This window comes from Nerophis lumbriciformis, linkage group LG22 (assembly GCF_033978685.3).
Source record: "Nerophis lumbriciformis linkage group LG22, RoL_Nlum_v2.1, whole genome shotgun sequence".
Classification (NCBI taxonomy): domain Eukaryota; kingdom Metazoa; phylum Chordata; class Actinopteri; order Syngnathiformes; family Syngnathidae; genus Nerophis; species Nerophis lumbriciformis.
In genome coordinates, this window is record NC_084569.2 from 35,299,786 (window position 1) to 35,315,726 (window position 15,941).

The 15,941-nt window shown below is 39.4% G+C and overlaps 1 protein-coding gene across 5 annotated transcripts in view; it reads right to left on the bottom strand.

The window, feature by feature from the left end:
* Positions 1-15,941, bottom strand: part of prr12b (proline rich 12b) — an 82,175-nt gene that overhangs the window by 50,825 nt on the left and 15,409 nt on the right. For all 5 annotated transcript variants that reach the window (XM_061973791.1, XM_061973790.2, XM_061973789.1 and 2 more), the window contains exon 3: positions 1,489-1,650. In XM_061973791.1, coding sequence (XP_061829775.1) covers positions 1,489-1,650 — 162 coding nt within the window. The remainder of the gene's footprint in view (positions 1-1,488; positions 1,651-15,941) is intronic.

Genomic DNA, 15,941 nt, shown 5'->3' on the forward strand with positions numbered 1-15,941 from the left:
CAATTTCTTGCCACTTTCCCATCTTTGGGCCACTGGTGCAACTTGAATCCGTCCCTGTTCGTGTTGTTACACCCTCCGACAACACACCGACGTGGCATGATGTCTCCAATGTACGGAAAACAATCGAAAAAAACTGAAAATAACAGAGCTGATTTGATTCGGTGTTTGTAATGTGTTTGAGAAAATGGCGGATTGCTTCCCGATGTGACGTCACGTTGTGACGTCATCGCTCCGAGAGCGAATAATAGAAAGTCGTTTAATTCGCCAAAATTCACCCATTTAGAGTTCGGAAATCGGTTAAAAAAATATATGGTCTTTTTTCTGCAACATCAAGGTATATATTGACGCTTACATAGGTCTGGTGATAATGTTCCCCTTTAAAGTATTAAAAACTAGACAAATATAGATGTATATATATATATATAGTATATATATATATATATATATATATATATATATATATATATATATATATATATATATACATACATATATATATATATATCAGAATCAGAAATACTTTATTAATCCCCGTATAAATATATATATATATATATATATATGTATATATATATATATATATATATATATATACATACACACACATAAACACACACACACACACACACACACACACATTTATACATACATACATATATACATATATATATACATATATACATACATACATTTTACTTTGTACACTAAAATATTTATAGATCAACTTCAAATCTATCCATTGACATGCAGATTTAATTTTCTAAAATGTTTTAAGGCCTTTTTGTCAACGAAAATCCTGTTTTGCAATATTTTCCCACAAAATAAGTTCAACAGTAAATTTGATGTAATTTAATTGGAGCCTTAAATAGGTAAATAATTCAGAACAACGTTGTTTTTGATTCATTATTATTTTTTGAGTAATGACAGTTTAATAAATCAATCAAATAAATCAAAATAAAGGTCTCGGGGATGCAAAAGGCCCCGACTCATAAAAGTGTTAAAAAATAAGTCATATATATATTTTTTTAACTTTCAAATCTTAAATCTGTGGCTCAACCTCAGATCTATTCGTTGATTATACATTGTTATTATTGTTTGAGCAAGGCCAGTCAATACTAAATAATGCAACATTTTCTTGTTACATTACTATTACATTACATTATGTAATAGTATTTTAAAGTTGGGCCTTTAAAAAATTACTTGCAGACCGCAAATGGCCCTGGGCCGCGCTTTGGACACCTCTGGCCAAATTGATACATATCTATATAGGATCATGCAAAAAAAAAAAGCTATTACCAATAACGAAACCAAAAAAAGACAAAGTGGAAAAGATTGAATTGTTTTACACAATCTAAATACTGAGTTATGTCGACAACCGTTTATGTCGACGCGAGTCAGCCAATCGGAGGAATGTCGACCTAAACGGGTTCCACTGTAATTGCTGGGATTTTTTGCATCAAACGAGGGTTCCTCTAAGCGGACACCTACCTGTCTGCCAAGAGGGAGCGCGGAACTGTGTGAGGAGGGAAGAGGCCGAGGGCGGGGGCTGAGGACCCCGGGAATCCAAAGCTGAAATCAGGTTCATGACGGATGGTTCAGGACACGCGGGGCCTGAGTGGTGGAGGCTGGCATCAAACAGCCCTGAGAGGCCTGGCAAAGATTATTCATGTTTGACTGTACATATTTATCATGAATTATAGTAACAGTGTTAATTAAAACAGTACGACAAATACAGTAATTAGGATTACACACAAAAAAATGAACATAGTGCATTGGCAGAGGAAGAAACTGTTCGATCTTGGTGAGGATCTTGTAATTACGACACAAGCACTTTTTCCACCTGTGTCATTTTGATCTTCCTCACGTGCGTTTATAAAATCCACAAAAAACAATCCGAGGTAGGCCAGCAAACAGTACCTTAAAGTGATAACACCCCTCACCCTTCTGCAAATATTTGATTAACTTTTTTAAAATGGAACAACGATGAATACATGTGACTTTGGCCTTCTTCACACTGCAGGTCAATTCCGATTTTTTGCCCCCGTATCGGATATTTTTAATGTCAGTTTGAACAGTGCAATTGCGAATTATTCATATCCGACCCAAGGCTGGAAATAAATCGGATTTAAATGCGATGCGTCCTCAATGCTCACGCGCTCAGGTCGCATTCATCCGACCAGAACGTCATCAGAAAGGCAATAATCACTCGCCAAAATAGACGGTTGAAAAATAAATAGTTGACAACGGAGCAGAAAACAGGCGAAACTAAAATGTTTTAGGAATTCACGTCTGTCTCCGACTGCTCGCCCACAGCAGACATGGAAGCAAAATATCCCGTAAAACCAAAGCCAAAATATGGATTATTTTACTTGTATAGCGCTTTTCTACCGTCGAGGTACTCAAAGACACTATTTCCCATACTTGCCAACCTTGAGACCATATATATATATATATATATATATATATATATATATATATATATATATATATGTAGATATCTACATCCTGAAAATATGCAAACAAAACTGTGTTTAGATAATTGATACTTCAAACTTGCATAAATAAATATTAAGAAATATAACATAACTTGGCTTCTGAGAGTTTCAAAATGTAATGAATAAAATGCTAAAGTTGTTGATAAACAAGCAATTATTTTAATAATTAAATATGGTCATTTTAAATGAATTATTATGATAATTTAAAATCAATTATTTGAAATATGTTTATTTTAGTGTATAATTCTATGGCTGGATGTAATAAGGAGTCACGAAAAAATACAAATAAAAATACAATTAATTTTGATGTTTTTAGCAAAATATATATTTTTTTTAAATTAATAAATATATTTTATTTTAGGTAAAATAAACATAATAATACAATTTATCTCTAGTCTGGATGATTTAATTCATGTCACCCTGCTGTCCTCACTCAGGTCCGCATGGAGCTGGAGGGGGCGTGGCTTCCAGCTCCGGCTGAAAATCGGGAGATTTTCAGGAGAATATTTGTCCCGGGAGTTTTTCGGGAGAGGCGCTGAATTTCGGGAGTCTCCCGGAAAATTCGGGAGGGTTGGCAAGTATGTTATTTCCACATTCACCCATTCACACACTGATGGAGGGCGTTGCCACGACTCATCAGGAACAAGGGTGAAGTGCCTTGCTCAAGGACACAACAGCCGTGACTAGGACGGCGGAAGCTGGCATCGAACCTGGAACCCTCAAGTTATTATGTCGTTACTGATGCAACGTTTTCTAAAAAATGTATTTAAAAAAAACAGGACTTAAAGCCTTTTCCAGCTGTTTACTGAGGTACAGTATTCATTTTGAATAAATTACTTACACTGCAAATGAATATCTGCTCCAAATATCGGTTATCAGCCTCCTTGACTACTAATAATCGGTATTAGTATCGGCCCTAAAAAGGTTTGGACACACCTCATGGAATATGTTTTCCTAATTTTCATGACTGTTTACATTGTAGATTGTCATGGAAGGCATCAAAACTTTGAATGAACACATGTGGAGTTATGTACTTAACGACAAATGGTGAAACAACTGAAAACATGTTTTATATTCTAGTTTCTTCAAAATAGCCACCCTTTGCTCTGATTACTGATTTGCACACTCTCGGCATTCTCTCGATGAGCTTCAAGAGGTCGTCCTTGAAATGATTTTCACTTCACAGGTGTGCTTGAAGCTCATCGAGAGAATGCCAAGAGCAGGGGTGCTCAATACGTCGATCGCGATCTACCAGTCGATCGCAAAGGTAGTATTGGTAGATCGCATTACATTAAAAAAATTTAAAAAAAAATTGCATTACATTAAAAAAAAAAAAAAATTGACACCAGCCTATCATCCATCCCGTCTTTTGATTGATAAACAGGGCAGCCAGTCAGATGACATCTTCGTTTTTCTGACACTTAGGTCATTGCGCATGCGCAAACAACGGCGCTCAGTGCAGCAAAGCTAACAAGCTTGTCAGCGAGTTACCGCCAATTTTCAGCCCTCGGTTTTTTCTCTTAAGGGTATAAAAATGAGTGGGGGAGCTAGACCAAGTAAGAAGACAAAAACTTATCACTTATCACAAAAACTTTTTATCACGATGACATTTTCGAAGTGCGTTTGCCTCATCTGCCAATCTGCCATCGCAATACCAAAGAAGGGAAATGTGGAGCGGCATTTTCGGACTATTCATGGAAAATACGACACCGATTTCCCGCTGAAAAGCGAGCTGAGAAAGAGAAAGGTGAAGGAACTGAAATCCCAGTTGTCCGGACAGCAGTCATTTTTCACACAACAAACTTCAAAAGCGAAAGTCGCCACCGAAGCATCATTCCGGGTGAGTCACATCATCGTTAATAACAATAAGTCCTTCCAAGACGGAGAGATGGTAAAGGAGGCATTCGTTGAAGCAGCTGACTCATTGTTCCGAGACTTTAAAAATAAGGCAGAAATATTATCTTCGATACAAAGAATCCTCAATATATTTAGAAATAAATATGTGTATTGCATTTTTGTAGTAGGTACATCATTTTGACTTGATCATTTTATAAGTAGCTTCCATGCTGAAAAAGTGTGAGCACCCCTGATTCTTGTATTATCATTAAACACCTTTAATTTATTAACAATATTAACTATATGTGTTAAACATGCTTGCATTATCATTAAACACCTTTAACTTGTTAACAAAAACATATATTTCATAAATAAGTAAACATAAATTATATATATGAATGAGGTAGATCCCCACGACTTGATCAATTGAAAAGTAGCTCGCCTGCAGAAAAAGTGTGAGCACCCCTGGCCAAGAGTGTGCAAAGCAGTAGTCAGAGCAAAGGGTGGCTATTTTGACGAAACTAGAAAATAAAACATGTTTTCAGTTATTTTCCCTTTTTTTGTTAAGTGCATAACTCCACATGTGTCCATTGATAGTTTTGATGCCTTCAGTGACAATCTACAATGTAAATAGTCATGAAAATAAAGAAAACGCATTAAATGAGGCCCTGTGATGAGGCGGCGACTTGTCCAGGGTGTACCCCGCCTTCCGCCCGATTGTAGCTGAGATAGGCTCCAGCGCCCCCCGCGACCCTGAAGGGAATAAGTGGTAGAAAATGGATGGATGGATGGATGGCATTGAATGAGAAGGTGTGTCCAAACTTTTGGCCTGTACTGTATATCGGCCGTTCTCGACAATTAATGATTCCCTGACTTGTTAAATACTTGTCCTTCTACGCGCAATAATTAATCAAATCCTTGAAATTGCCACAAATGAACCAGTACTGAGACTGACTTGAGCCGAAGCCATTTTTACTTATGTCAACACTGCACTGCGGCGTCATGACGTCATATCTGCATGCGGGTCGGACTGCATTCACATTAGAAATGGCATGCCACTGTTGACCCTGCAGTGTGAACGTAGACACAATGGGAAGACACAATGACATAGCTGCAGTATCCGGCTTTAGTTCGTCACAATAATGGCTTTCATGTTTCCTCTCAATGAACCATTGCTCCCCCGTTCCAGAAGAAGTCATGCAACCCCGGACCATGACACTCCCACCATCGTTAGATACAGCAAGACACACTTGTCTCAGTACTTGTCACCTGGTGGCCATGACATGCCCTGGACACTTTCTGAACCAAGAACCTTTATATTGATCTCGTCAGACCCAAGGACATGGTTCCAGTAATCTGTGTCATTTGTCTGCTTGAACTTTAGCAAACCGCTTGCATGCTTTCTTGTGCAACATTTTTAGAAGAGGCATCCTTCTGGGATGACAGCCAAGCAGTTTGGTCTGAGCACCCACCCACCCACTAAGCTGTTTAACCTCCGCAGCAATGCTGGCAGCTCCCATGCGTCTATTTTCCCAAACACAACCTCTGGATGTGACGCATTCAACGTCTATGATTGACCATGCTGAGACCCATTTTGGACTTGTACTACCTGTCCAAGTAACTGTAACTGTATGTCCTGCAGACATAAAAACCTTTTTACAGTGCATCCGGAAAGTATTAACAGCGCTTCAATCAATCAATAAATGTTTATTTATATAGACCTAAATCACAAGTGTCTCAAAGGGCTGCACAAGCCACAACGACATCCTCGGTTCAGAGCCCACATAAGGGCAAGGAAAAACTCACAACCCAGTAGGATGTCACTTTTTCCACACGTCGTTATGTTACAGCCTTATCCCAAAATGGAAAAATATTTTTTGTCCTCAAAAATCTACACACAAGACCATGACAATATGGAAAAAAAAAAATTCAGATTTTTTTGCAAATTTAAAAAAAATAAAAATCACAGCCTTTGCCATGAAGCTCAAAAGTCCATGTATCCAGTTTCAACTGGTCATCTTTGAGAGGTCCCTACAGCTTAATTGCCAAATTCAGTTGGTTGGACCTAATTTGGAAAGGTACAATTGACGGGTACTAATAAAATACCACGGTACCAATTAATTAAAAAAGGTACTATACTGACTTTGAAAAATACCGGTATTTTTTTTTCATGCCGCCGTGCTGCGGTGACGCTGCTGAGCCGAGGAGCATGAAGAGTGTGTCAGCACGCACACACACGCAGAGCGCACAAGGAGAAACAGTGAGGAGAGGAAAACTGGCAAATAAAGGCAATTCCACTGGTTAATAAACAGGGTGCGTGAAGCGCAATATGGAGGTATTTGGGTTTCAAAACTACGGATCAGAGTGAGGCTTTAAACACGGAGGTGCCACGCTGCTTTAACCCTGTAAGACCCAAAAATAGAAAAACCTTAAAAAAAAAAAATGTTCCCTTTCAGATGTTGTAGGAGGCATTTGATGCAGAAATTGAAGAGTTAAAAAAAAATGTTTATGTATGTTTTTAGAGAAATTTTGTAATATTGCAACATTGGGCTTTGATGATAATTTCTATATTTGTTCTCACGTTGTCTGAGCAACTAACGGTTCATTTGCTTACTTATCCCCATAACGGTATATAGCATTAATAATAATCACACATTAGTTATATTTTTATGAAGTCATCTATTACAAATATAAAAAATATGAAACAAGATAAAACCCTTAAAAAACGCCCCCCCCCCTTTTTTTCTTTTCATGACATTGGTCATGAAGACTTTCATTGGTGGTGAAAGTACTAAAAACAGTCCCTGTCGTCTGTAAAACAAAGACGAACATCACACTTTCTGCATTGTGTGTTGGCGTATCCTGTATTGCAGTGTCTGCAGCATCATCATCATCTCATCCATAGATTGTGCTCTTCTGGTACACCTGCAGGCATTTCTCTCTGAATGAATCAAGCCATAGTCTGAGTTTCCATAGTTTGTCTTTCTTTTCCGTCTAAGATACTGTCATGTTGTTTACAAAATGCAATGATGTCAACAGGGATTGGAATCTGTTGCGTGGCATCACATCAGCAACAGGTGGTGGACCAAGTGCTCAGGGTAGACAATAGTGTCTGCCTGGTAAGTCGCTTTGGACAAAAGTGTCCAAATTCCATCAATGTAAATGTCTTAATGGCTCTAATTATCATACTAAAAGGAAAACATGCATACCCCCATTACATCTACACATTCAGGAACATTCTTTTCCCCAGAACTGAATTGTCTATGTCGATATCTTCTTCGTGGACAAAGTCATGGAATTTTAGGTCAGTCTGATCAATTAACTACATTTTTTAGAGATACAACTTTTAAATCAGTCACCAGAACACAACACAATGGTAGAATGTATACTATCCATGTATAAAGAAAATACTTCAGGCAGTGATGTAGTGGAGGGAATACAACCTGTTTGAGCCCACTGTAACAAGCCAGCTATTTTGACTACCACATTCACCCAGTGTTGTATAATTGCAACAATTATATAACAAGCTCTAAATGAAATTTGATGCATCTGTTCCACAATAACTACATATGTACATGCACTAGACATTGTAATAACAACCCCAAAAAATATAAAATACATTTTACTTACTTGAATCTGATATATCCAGACCAATGAAACTAATAAATGTTGTTCGAAGAAAACCTTGAGAGGTTGTGTGAGTTTATGGCCAGAAGACGTCACTTACAAACAAATGTATGATCCAATAGCCTTGTGAGACTGAACAATAGGACCCAATGACTATGTAAATGTGGTAAAAACATATATAACAGATTGTTTTTTATGATGGTTAAAGGTAACGTTGTAATTTTACAACAAGGGGTCTTACAGGGTTAAAATGTGCCTTGCCAAAGGTGGCAAGACCACCTGCGCTTCAAACTTAGGTAAAGATTTAAGTAACAATAATCCAGACCTGCACGGTGTTTAAAGGTAATGTAGTTAACCAGCTCCCCTGCTGTGCATGTGTAGATACGTAGACGCGCACACAGCTGATTGACTTGTTGAGTCCAAACCGCCCACGTAGCGTAAACTGATGCAAGTGAAATGACTGAATTTTGTAACAAATTGCTATAATTTGTATTTTATCTTCAATCATTTGTGTTTTACCTTCTACATGTATTACTTTCAGCCATATTGTTGTTTTTAATATTTACTAATGATTTTATTTGTCTTAAAGCACAGACCAAGAGTGGCAAGAATAATCATGAAGCATTTAAAGTCAATAAAGTATTCCATTCTATTTTTAACTGATCCTAGATTATGGCAGACTATATGTAATATACACAATTGTCAATTGTTCTTTGAGTCCAATAAAAAAAAAAATGTTTAATTTATTGTAAGATTATTAGTTAAAATTAAGCCAAAAATAAATAAAAAAAACTGTGGTCCTCTTTGATTTGAAAAGTACCAAAATATTGGTATTAGGACAACCCTATTCTATATATAAGGTCCTACAAACCAAAAATGAAGTCAGGGGCATTGTTTCTAGACCTCTGAGACAGGATTGTCTTGAGGCACAAATCTGTGGAAGTGTACAGAAAAATGTCTGCTGTCTTAAAGGTCCGAATGAGCACAGTGCACCATGCACCTTATTGCTCTTTTATCTTACCATTAGCTAATGCAACGAAATTTTGTTGTTATCTGTACTATAAAGTTAAAATTTGAATGACAATAAAAGGAAGTCTAAGTCTATCATCCATATATGGAAGAAGTTTGAAGCCACAAGGACTCTTTCTAGAGCTGGACGGCTGTCTAAACTGAGCGATCGGAGGGGAAGAACCCAAGTCAGGGTTGTCACTGTCAGAGCTACAACATTCCTCTGTAGAGAGAGGAGAACCTTCCAGAAGGACAACCATCTTTGCAGCAATCCACCAATCAGGCCTGTATGGTATATGGAACAGACGGATGCCATTATTTCGTAAAAGCTTGCCAGAATGCACCTGAAAGACTCTCAGACCATGAAAAACAAACTTCTCTGGCCTGATGAGACAAAGATTGACGTCTTTGGCGTGAATGTCAGGCATCATATTTGGAGGAAACCAGGCACCGCTCATCACCAGGTCAATACCATCCCTACAGTGAAGCATGGTGGTGGAAGCATCATGCTGTGGGGATGTTTTTCAGCAACAGGAACTGGGAGACTAGTCAGAATTAGGGATGTCCCGATCCGATATTTGGATCGGATCGGCCGCCGATATTTGCCAAAAAATGCGTATCGGCAAGGCATGGGAAAATGCCGATCCAGATCCAGTTAAAAAAAAAACTCAGCTCCGTGTTTTCCAACGCACCGATTTAAATAATACATTCCACTTTTCTGCTGCTCCCTAATTTCTGTTCCGCATTTTCCAGCACACCTTCAACACATCCACAGGTCTGTGGATTCTCACGCAGTTGCTTTTAGCTGCTGGCATTACACGACAGGCTCTTCTCACTCTTTTCTGTGTCTCCCTCTCACAGACAGCAAGCGCACCTTCTTACCCACGTCACATACTGTCACGTCATACGTCACATACGTATACGTCCTCTCCCAGCAGCATGGCTAACGTTAGCTATGATGCTAGCGCAGCCGTGTGACCAACGTTCTCTCTAAGGTGCGCGCTTGTGCAATTGCGCACTGCTCAAACGTCCTCTGCGCATAGCAATTATATGCCACGCACAAAATCAAATAAAAAAATAAGCGCATAACAATTTTCGACACACGGACACGACAGAGAAAACAGTTTTCATCATCATTGTTCAAATATTGTAACGTCTGTCGAGACGCTTATCTCCATTCGGTGCCACACGCCCACACCATCAAAATGCCGAGGCAAAAAATTTCCAGATCAACCCCGTATGAAAAAATTAGTGATTTCTTTAGTTGTGATTTCCTTCTCTGCATGAAAGTTTAAAAGTAGCATATATTAATGCAGTATGAAGAAGAATGTTTTAATGTAGACATGCAAGCCTTGAAAGAAAATTTTGAAAATCAAGACTACATTTCCTGCAAATGGGTGCATTTCTACCCTATATTTTAACTTTAGATTTATTCTCATATCAAACTCTTTTGGCTGTCTTTTTGACACTTACATCCGGCGCCCCCCTCCACACCCTGGATTATAAATAATGTAAATAATTCAATGTGATTATCTTGTGTGATGACTGTATTATGATGATAGTATATATCTGATAGTATATATCTGTATCATTAATCAATTTAAGTGGACCCCGACTTAAACAAGTTGAAAAACTTATTCGGGTGTTACCATTTAGTGGTCAATTGTACGGAATATGTACTTCACTGTGCAACCTACTAATAAAAGTCTCAATCAATCAATCAAAACACATAGAATCATCATACTGATGTGATTATATGCATCAAGTGTTCATTCAAGGCTGAGGCAAAATATTGAGATATATATCGTGTATCGCAATATGGCCTTAAAATATCGCAATATTAAAAAAAGGCCATATCGCCCAGCCCTAGTTTCAATGATGCCATTTCTGTTTGTCATGTATAATTTTGTCTATTTTGTGTTTATCCTTGAATAAACAGGTCAGTTTCTTGTTACCAACCATTGTGTATTATTCAAACTCCCCTAATTCAGCTGGCTAGTTGTTATCAAGAGTACTAAAACCCTTTTCAACATGATTCTGACAACTAAGTAGGCTAAATAACGTTAAACTTTAATACATGCTCGGATAGGCCAGTATCGGTATCGGTCAGTATCGGTATCGGATCGGAAGTGCAAAAACAATATCGGTATCGGATCGGAAGTGCAAAAACCTGGATCGGGACATCCCTAGTCAGGATAGAGGGAAAGATGAATGCAGGAATGTACAGAGACATCCTGGATGAAAACCTGCTCTAAAGGGCTGTTGAACTCAGACTGGACCAACGGTTCAGCTTTCAGCAGGATAAGTACCCTAAACACAAAGCCAAGATATCAAAAGAATGGCTTCAGGACAACTCTGTAAATGTCCTTGAGTGGCCCAGCCAGAGCCCAGACTTGAACCCAATTGAACATCTCTGGGGAGATCTGAAAATGGCTTCCCATTCAACCTGATGGAGCTTGAGAGGTGGTGCAGAGAGGAATGGTCAAAACTGCCCAAAGATAGGCGTGCCAAGCTTGTGGCATCGTGTTCAAAAAGACTTGAGGCTGTCATTGCTGCCAAAAGGTGCATCAACAAAACATTGAACTAAGGCTGTGAATACTTTTTAATTTCTTAGTTATTAATTTTGTATACATTTGCAAAAACGTCACAAAAAAACAACAACCTTTTTTACATTAACATAATGAGGTATTGTGTATTTTGCTACAATTTGGCACATTAACATTTGATATGTTCATGAATGTGCATTAATGTACTATAACAGATGGTGACTTCCTATCAGGAGTTGTAATATACATCTATAAAGTTGTAATATACATATATAACATATATACATATGTGTCTTGGGCATGACGTTAAAGTGCAGATTTAAGGTCTACCACAAAGGCTGCGATGGTGGAAGAAGGCTGCAGCAGAAAAGGGTCCCCAGTCGTCTTGGATTCCATGCCACTGGACCCTGACCCGATTCTGTCAAGGATCGTGTGGTGACTGTCTGTGCACCAGTCTCCCCACGTAAAACAAAGTCACGCACAGGCATCCTCCATAAAGGGATACGCCCCTACCAGGAGGATCGTCATACTCGTTCGAGTGACCGCCGATGATGATGATGATTGTGTATTGAATTTTGAGGACAAAAATGAATGTATTCCATTTTGGAATAAGGATATAGTATAACAAAATGTGGAAAAAGTGAATGTTTCAGATGCACTGTATATTCTATTTTTTAACATATTCATAGAACTATTTGCAATGAGGTGCCATGTTGAACTTCCAGGGACCAGCATGAGAGAGTGTGAAAGTCATAACTTCATATTTAATGCTCTGCTGAGACTTGCTTGTTACACTAACGAGTCATATGACACTAATTGGGCCCAATTTGGACATTTTCACTTAGGGCTGTACTCTATTTGTCGCTGGACATTAAGGGGCACGTGTTGAGTCATTTTAAAAGGACGTGTAAATGTACTCCGTAATACAATCTGCACACTGACTACTTTACATTGTAATCAAGTGTTAGAGACGTGATGTTCAGTCCGGTCTTTGGAACGGCTCCTTCAGGTGAACGAGGAGAACCGATTTGCCGATGCGAGCCGTACATTTGCGAGCTGTTTTAAATGCAAATTGCCAACGCTACTTTCATATGCATGGCCTTTGACGGGACTGGAGTCACACTGACTGACAAAAACCTACAAAATAGGCCAGAGTCAAAAGAGAGGTACACTGTGAAAAAAAACAACAATCTGCACAATTTACGATAAAATACCGACAGCTGTGGTTGCCAGGAATTCACCGTAAAACTAATTAGGGGCAATTTTAGTGTTGCCAATCAGCCTATCCCCAGGTGCATGTCTTTGGAGGTGGGAGGAAGCTGGAGAACATGCAAGCTCCACACACAAAGACCACGAGCCCAGGAATCAAACTCAGGGCCTTCTCACTGTGAGGCACGAACGCTAACCACTGCGTCAACCAGCTACCAATCATAGTATCTACAAAAGGCCTGTGTTTCCGAGACATGTGAACGGTTAACGTGAAAGTATTTGTACAACCTTTCACTGGACAACTAACAACACAGCCTTCCGCAACATGTTCCTTCAAGTGAGCTATTAAAAATGATCCTTCAATGCTCCGTAGCTGTTGGATAGCTGCTTGCAACCTGTCCAACATTTCGATGCATTTTGCAATGACGCACAAAGACATAACCCCACTTGCCACAAAAATACAAGAAAACATGTTGTCAGCCTAAACTCGGCTAATGCTAATTTCGAAAACAATTAAGGGGTGCTGTAAATTTAAATGTTCGATCTGCAAATTATTTAATTTAGACAGAATAATACAGTAAATGTTTTAAGTATTTGCAAATGCATTGTACAATTTTTCATTATTCTCACAGTAAAGTCATGTGTTTTCTACGTATTATAACCATGACCATGTAGGTTATCGACTGTTTTTTGGTTTGCAGGAATCCACTGCATTTATTACTGTGAAAAGCTATTTTTGATTTTATAACGTTTTGTTGTTGCTTTAACAATCGCTTGTCGCAGTTTGTAACGGTCATTTTGTTACAGTGTATATCCACATTTGGATGCACTTTTCTGGTTCAGTGTTTTGTTACGGATTTGTTAAGTAGCCTAGTTTATGTGTACGCATTTATATGTTGTGCTAATTGTGGGTTTTTTTGTTTTTTTTATACAAAGCTTATTATACAGGTGTAACTAAAGAAAATTAGAAAAATTGCGGGAAGGCTATTTATGTCAGTAATTATAAACGGATATGTGATATAAACTCATTACATGCAAAGTAAGGTATGTCAAACATTTGATTTTTATAATTTTGATGATTTTCCATCCATCCATCTTCTTCCGCTTATCCGAGGTCGGGTCGCGGGGGCAGCAGCCTAAGCAGGGAAGCCCAGACTTCCCTCTCCCCAGCCACTTCGTCCAGCTTTTCCTGTGGGACCCCGAGGCGTCCCCAGGCCAGCCGGGAGACATAGTCTTCCCGAACGTGTCCTGGGTCTTCCCCGCGGCCTCCTACCGGTCAGACGTGCCCTAAACACCTCCCTAGGGAGGCGTTCGGGTGGCATCCTGACCAGATGCCCGAACCACCTCATCTGGCTCCTCTCGATGTGGAGGAGCAGCGGCTTTACTTTGAGCTCCTCCCGGATGGCAGAGCTTCTCACCCTATCTCTAAGAGAGAGCCCCGCCACCCGGCGGAGGAAACTCATTTCGGCCGCTTATACCCGTGATCTTGTCTTTTCGGTCATAACCCAAAGCTCATGATCATAGGTGAGGATGGGAACGTAGATCGACCGGTAAATTGAGAGCTTTGCCTTCCGGCTCAGCTCCTTCTTCACCACAACGATCGATACAGCAGCCGCATTACTGAAAATGCCGCACCGATCCGCCTGTCGATCTCACGATCCACTCTTCCCTCACTTGTGAACAAGACTCCGAGGTACTTGAACTCCTCCACTTGGGGCAAGATCTCCTCCGCAACCCGGAGATGGCACTCCACCCTTTTCCGGGCGAGAACCATGGACTCGGACTTGGAGGTGCTGATTCTCATCCCAGTCGCTTCACACTCGGCTGCGAACCGATCCAGTGAGAGCTGAAGATCCTGGCCAGATGAAGCAATCAGGACCACATCATCTGCAAAAAGCAGAGACCTAATCCTGCAGCCACCAAACCAGATCCCCTCAACGCCTTGACTGCGCCTAGAAATTCTGTCCATAAAAGTTATGAACAGAATCGGTGACAAAGGGCAGCCTTGGCGGAGTCCAACCCTCACTGGAAACGTGTCCGACTTACTGCCGGCAATGCGGACCAAGCTCTGGCACTGATCATACAGGGAGTGGACTGCCACAATCAGACAGTCCGATACCCCATAGTCTCTGAGCACTCCCCACAGGACTTCCCGAGGGACACGGTCGAATGCCTTCTCCAAGTCCACAAAACACATGTGGACTGGTTGGGCAAACTCCCATGCACCCTCAAGGACCCTGCCGAGAGTATAGAGCTGGTCCACAGTTCCACGACCAGGACGAAAACCACACTGCTCCTCCTGAATCCGAGGTTCGACTATCCGGCGTAGCCTCCTCTCCAGTACACCTGAATAGACCTTAATTTTGAATATTTTGTCTTGCAGTTTTTGAAAACCCTACATTTTCAGAGATTTTCAATTTGAGGTTTTCATAAGATGCAAGCGATAATAATTTTTTAAATTATATCAAAGGAAGGCTTGAAATATGTTGAGTTTCATGTTATGAGCTTATCTCATAAATTAGTTTAACCTTGTCAATGTAAATGCTGGAATAAACAAACTTTGCACGATATTTAAACTGTTTTAGTTTCACCTGTAGATGTATCATGTAGGCCAGGGAGGTCAAACTGGTTTTCATTGAGGGCCACATGGCAGTTATGGCTGCCATCAGAGGGCCGCTTGTAACAGCGAATAATGCATACATTTGCCTCTGGATTTCATTATTAATTATATAAATTGTTTTAAGTAGACTGTCGATTTTACAGTAAAAATTTTACATTCACAACATTTTACTGTAAAATAGTGTTTTTTACAACATTTTACGGTAAATGGAAAAACGGTAACACTGTTTTTTGGGGGGGGGTTTACGGAAAAAGCTGGCAGCTTAGTTGCCAGAATTTTTGTGTTAAATTATATTATGAATGGAAAAACAGTACAAGTTATTTTTTTATTCTGGCTACTGAGCTGCCAGTTTTTCTACCATAAAAACAAATGTACCGTCTTTCCATTTACAGTGATACACCGTTAAAAACAACAACCGTAGATTTTACAGTCAAAAACTGGCAGCTCAGTCAACAGCATTTTAATGCAAAAAAAACAGTAGTAGTTTTTTCAATTTACAGTAATATGCTGTAAAGAACGTAAAATGTATTGTCATTTTTCTTAATTTGATGGGTAGTTTGCTGTAAAGTTAAGTATTTTTTTTTAGACAAAAAGTATGAT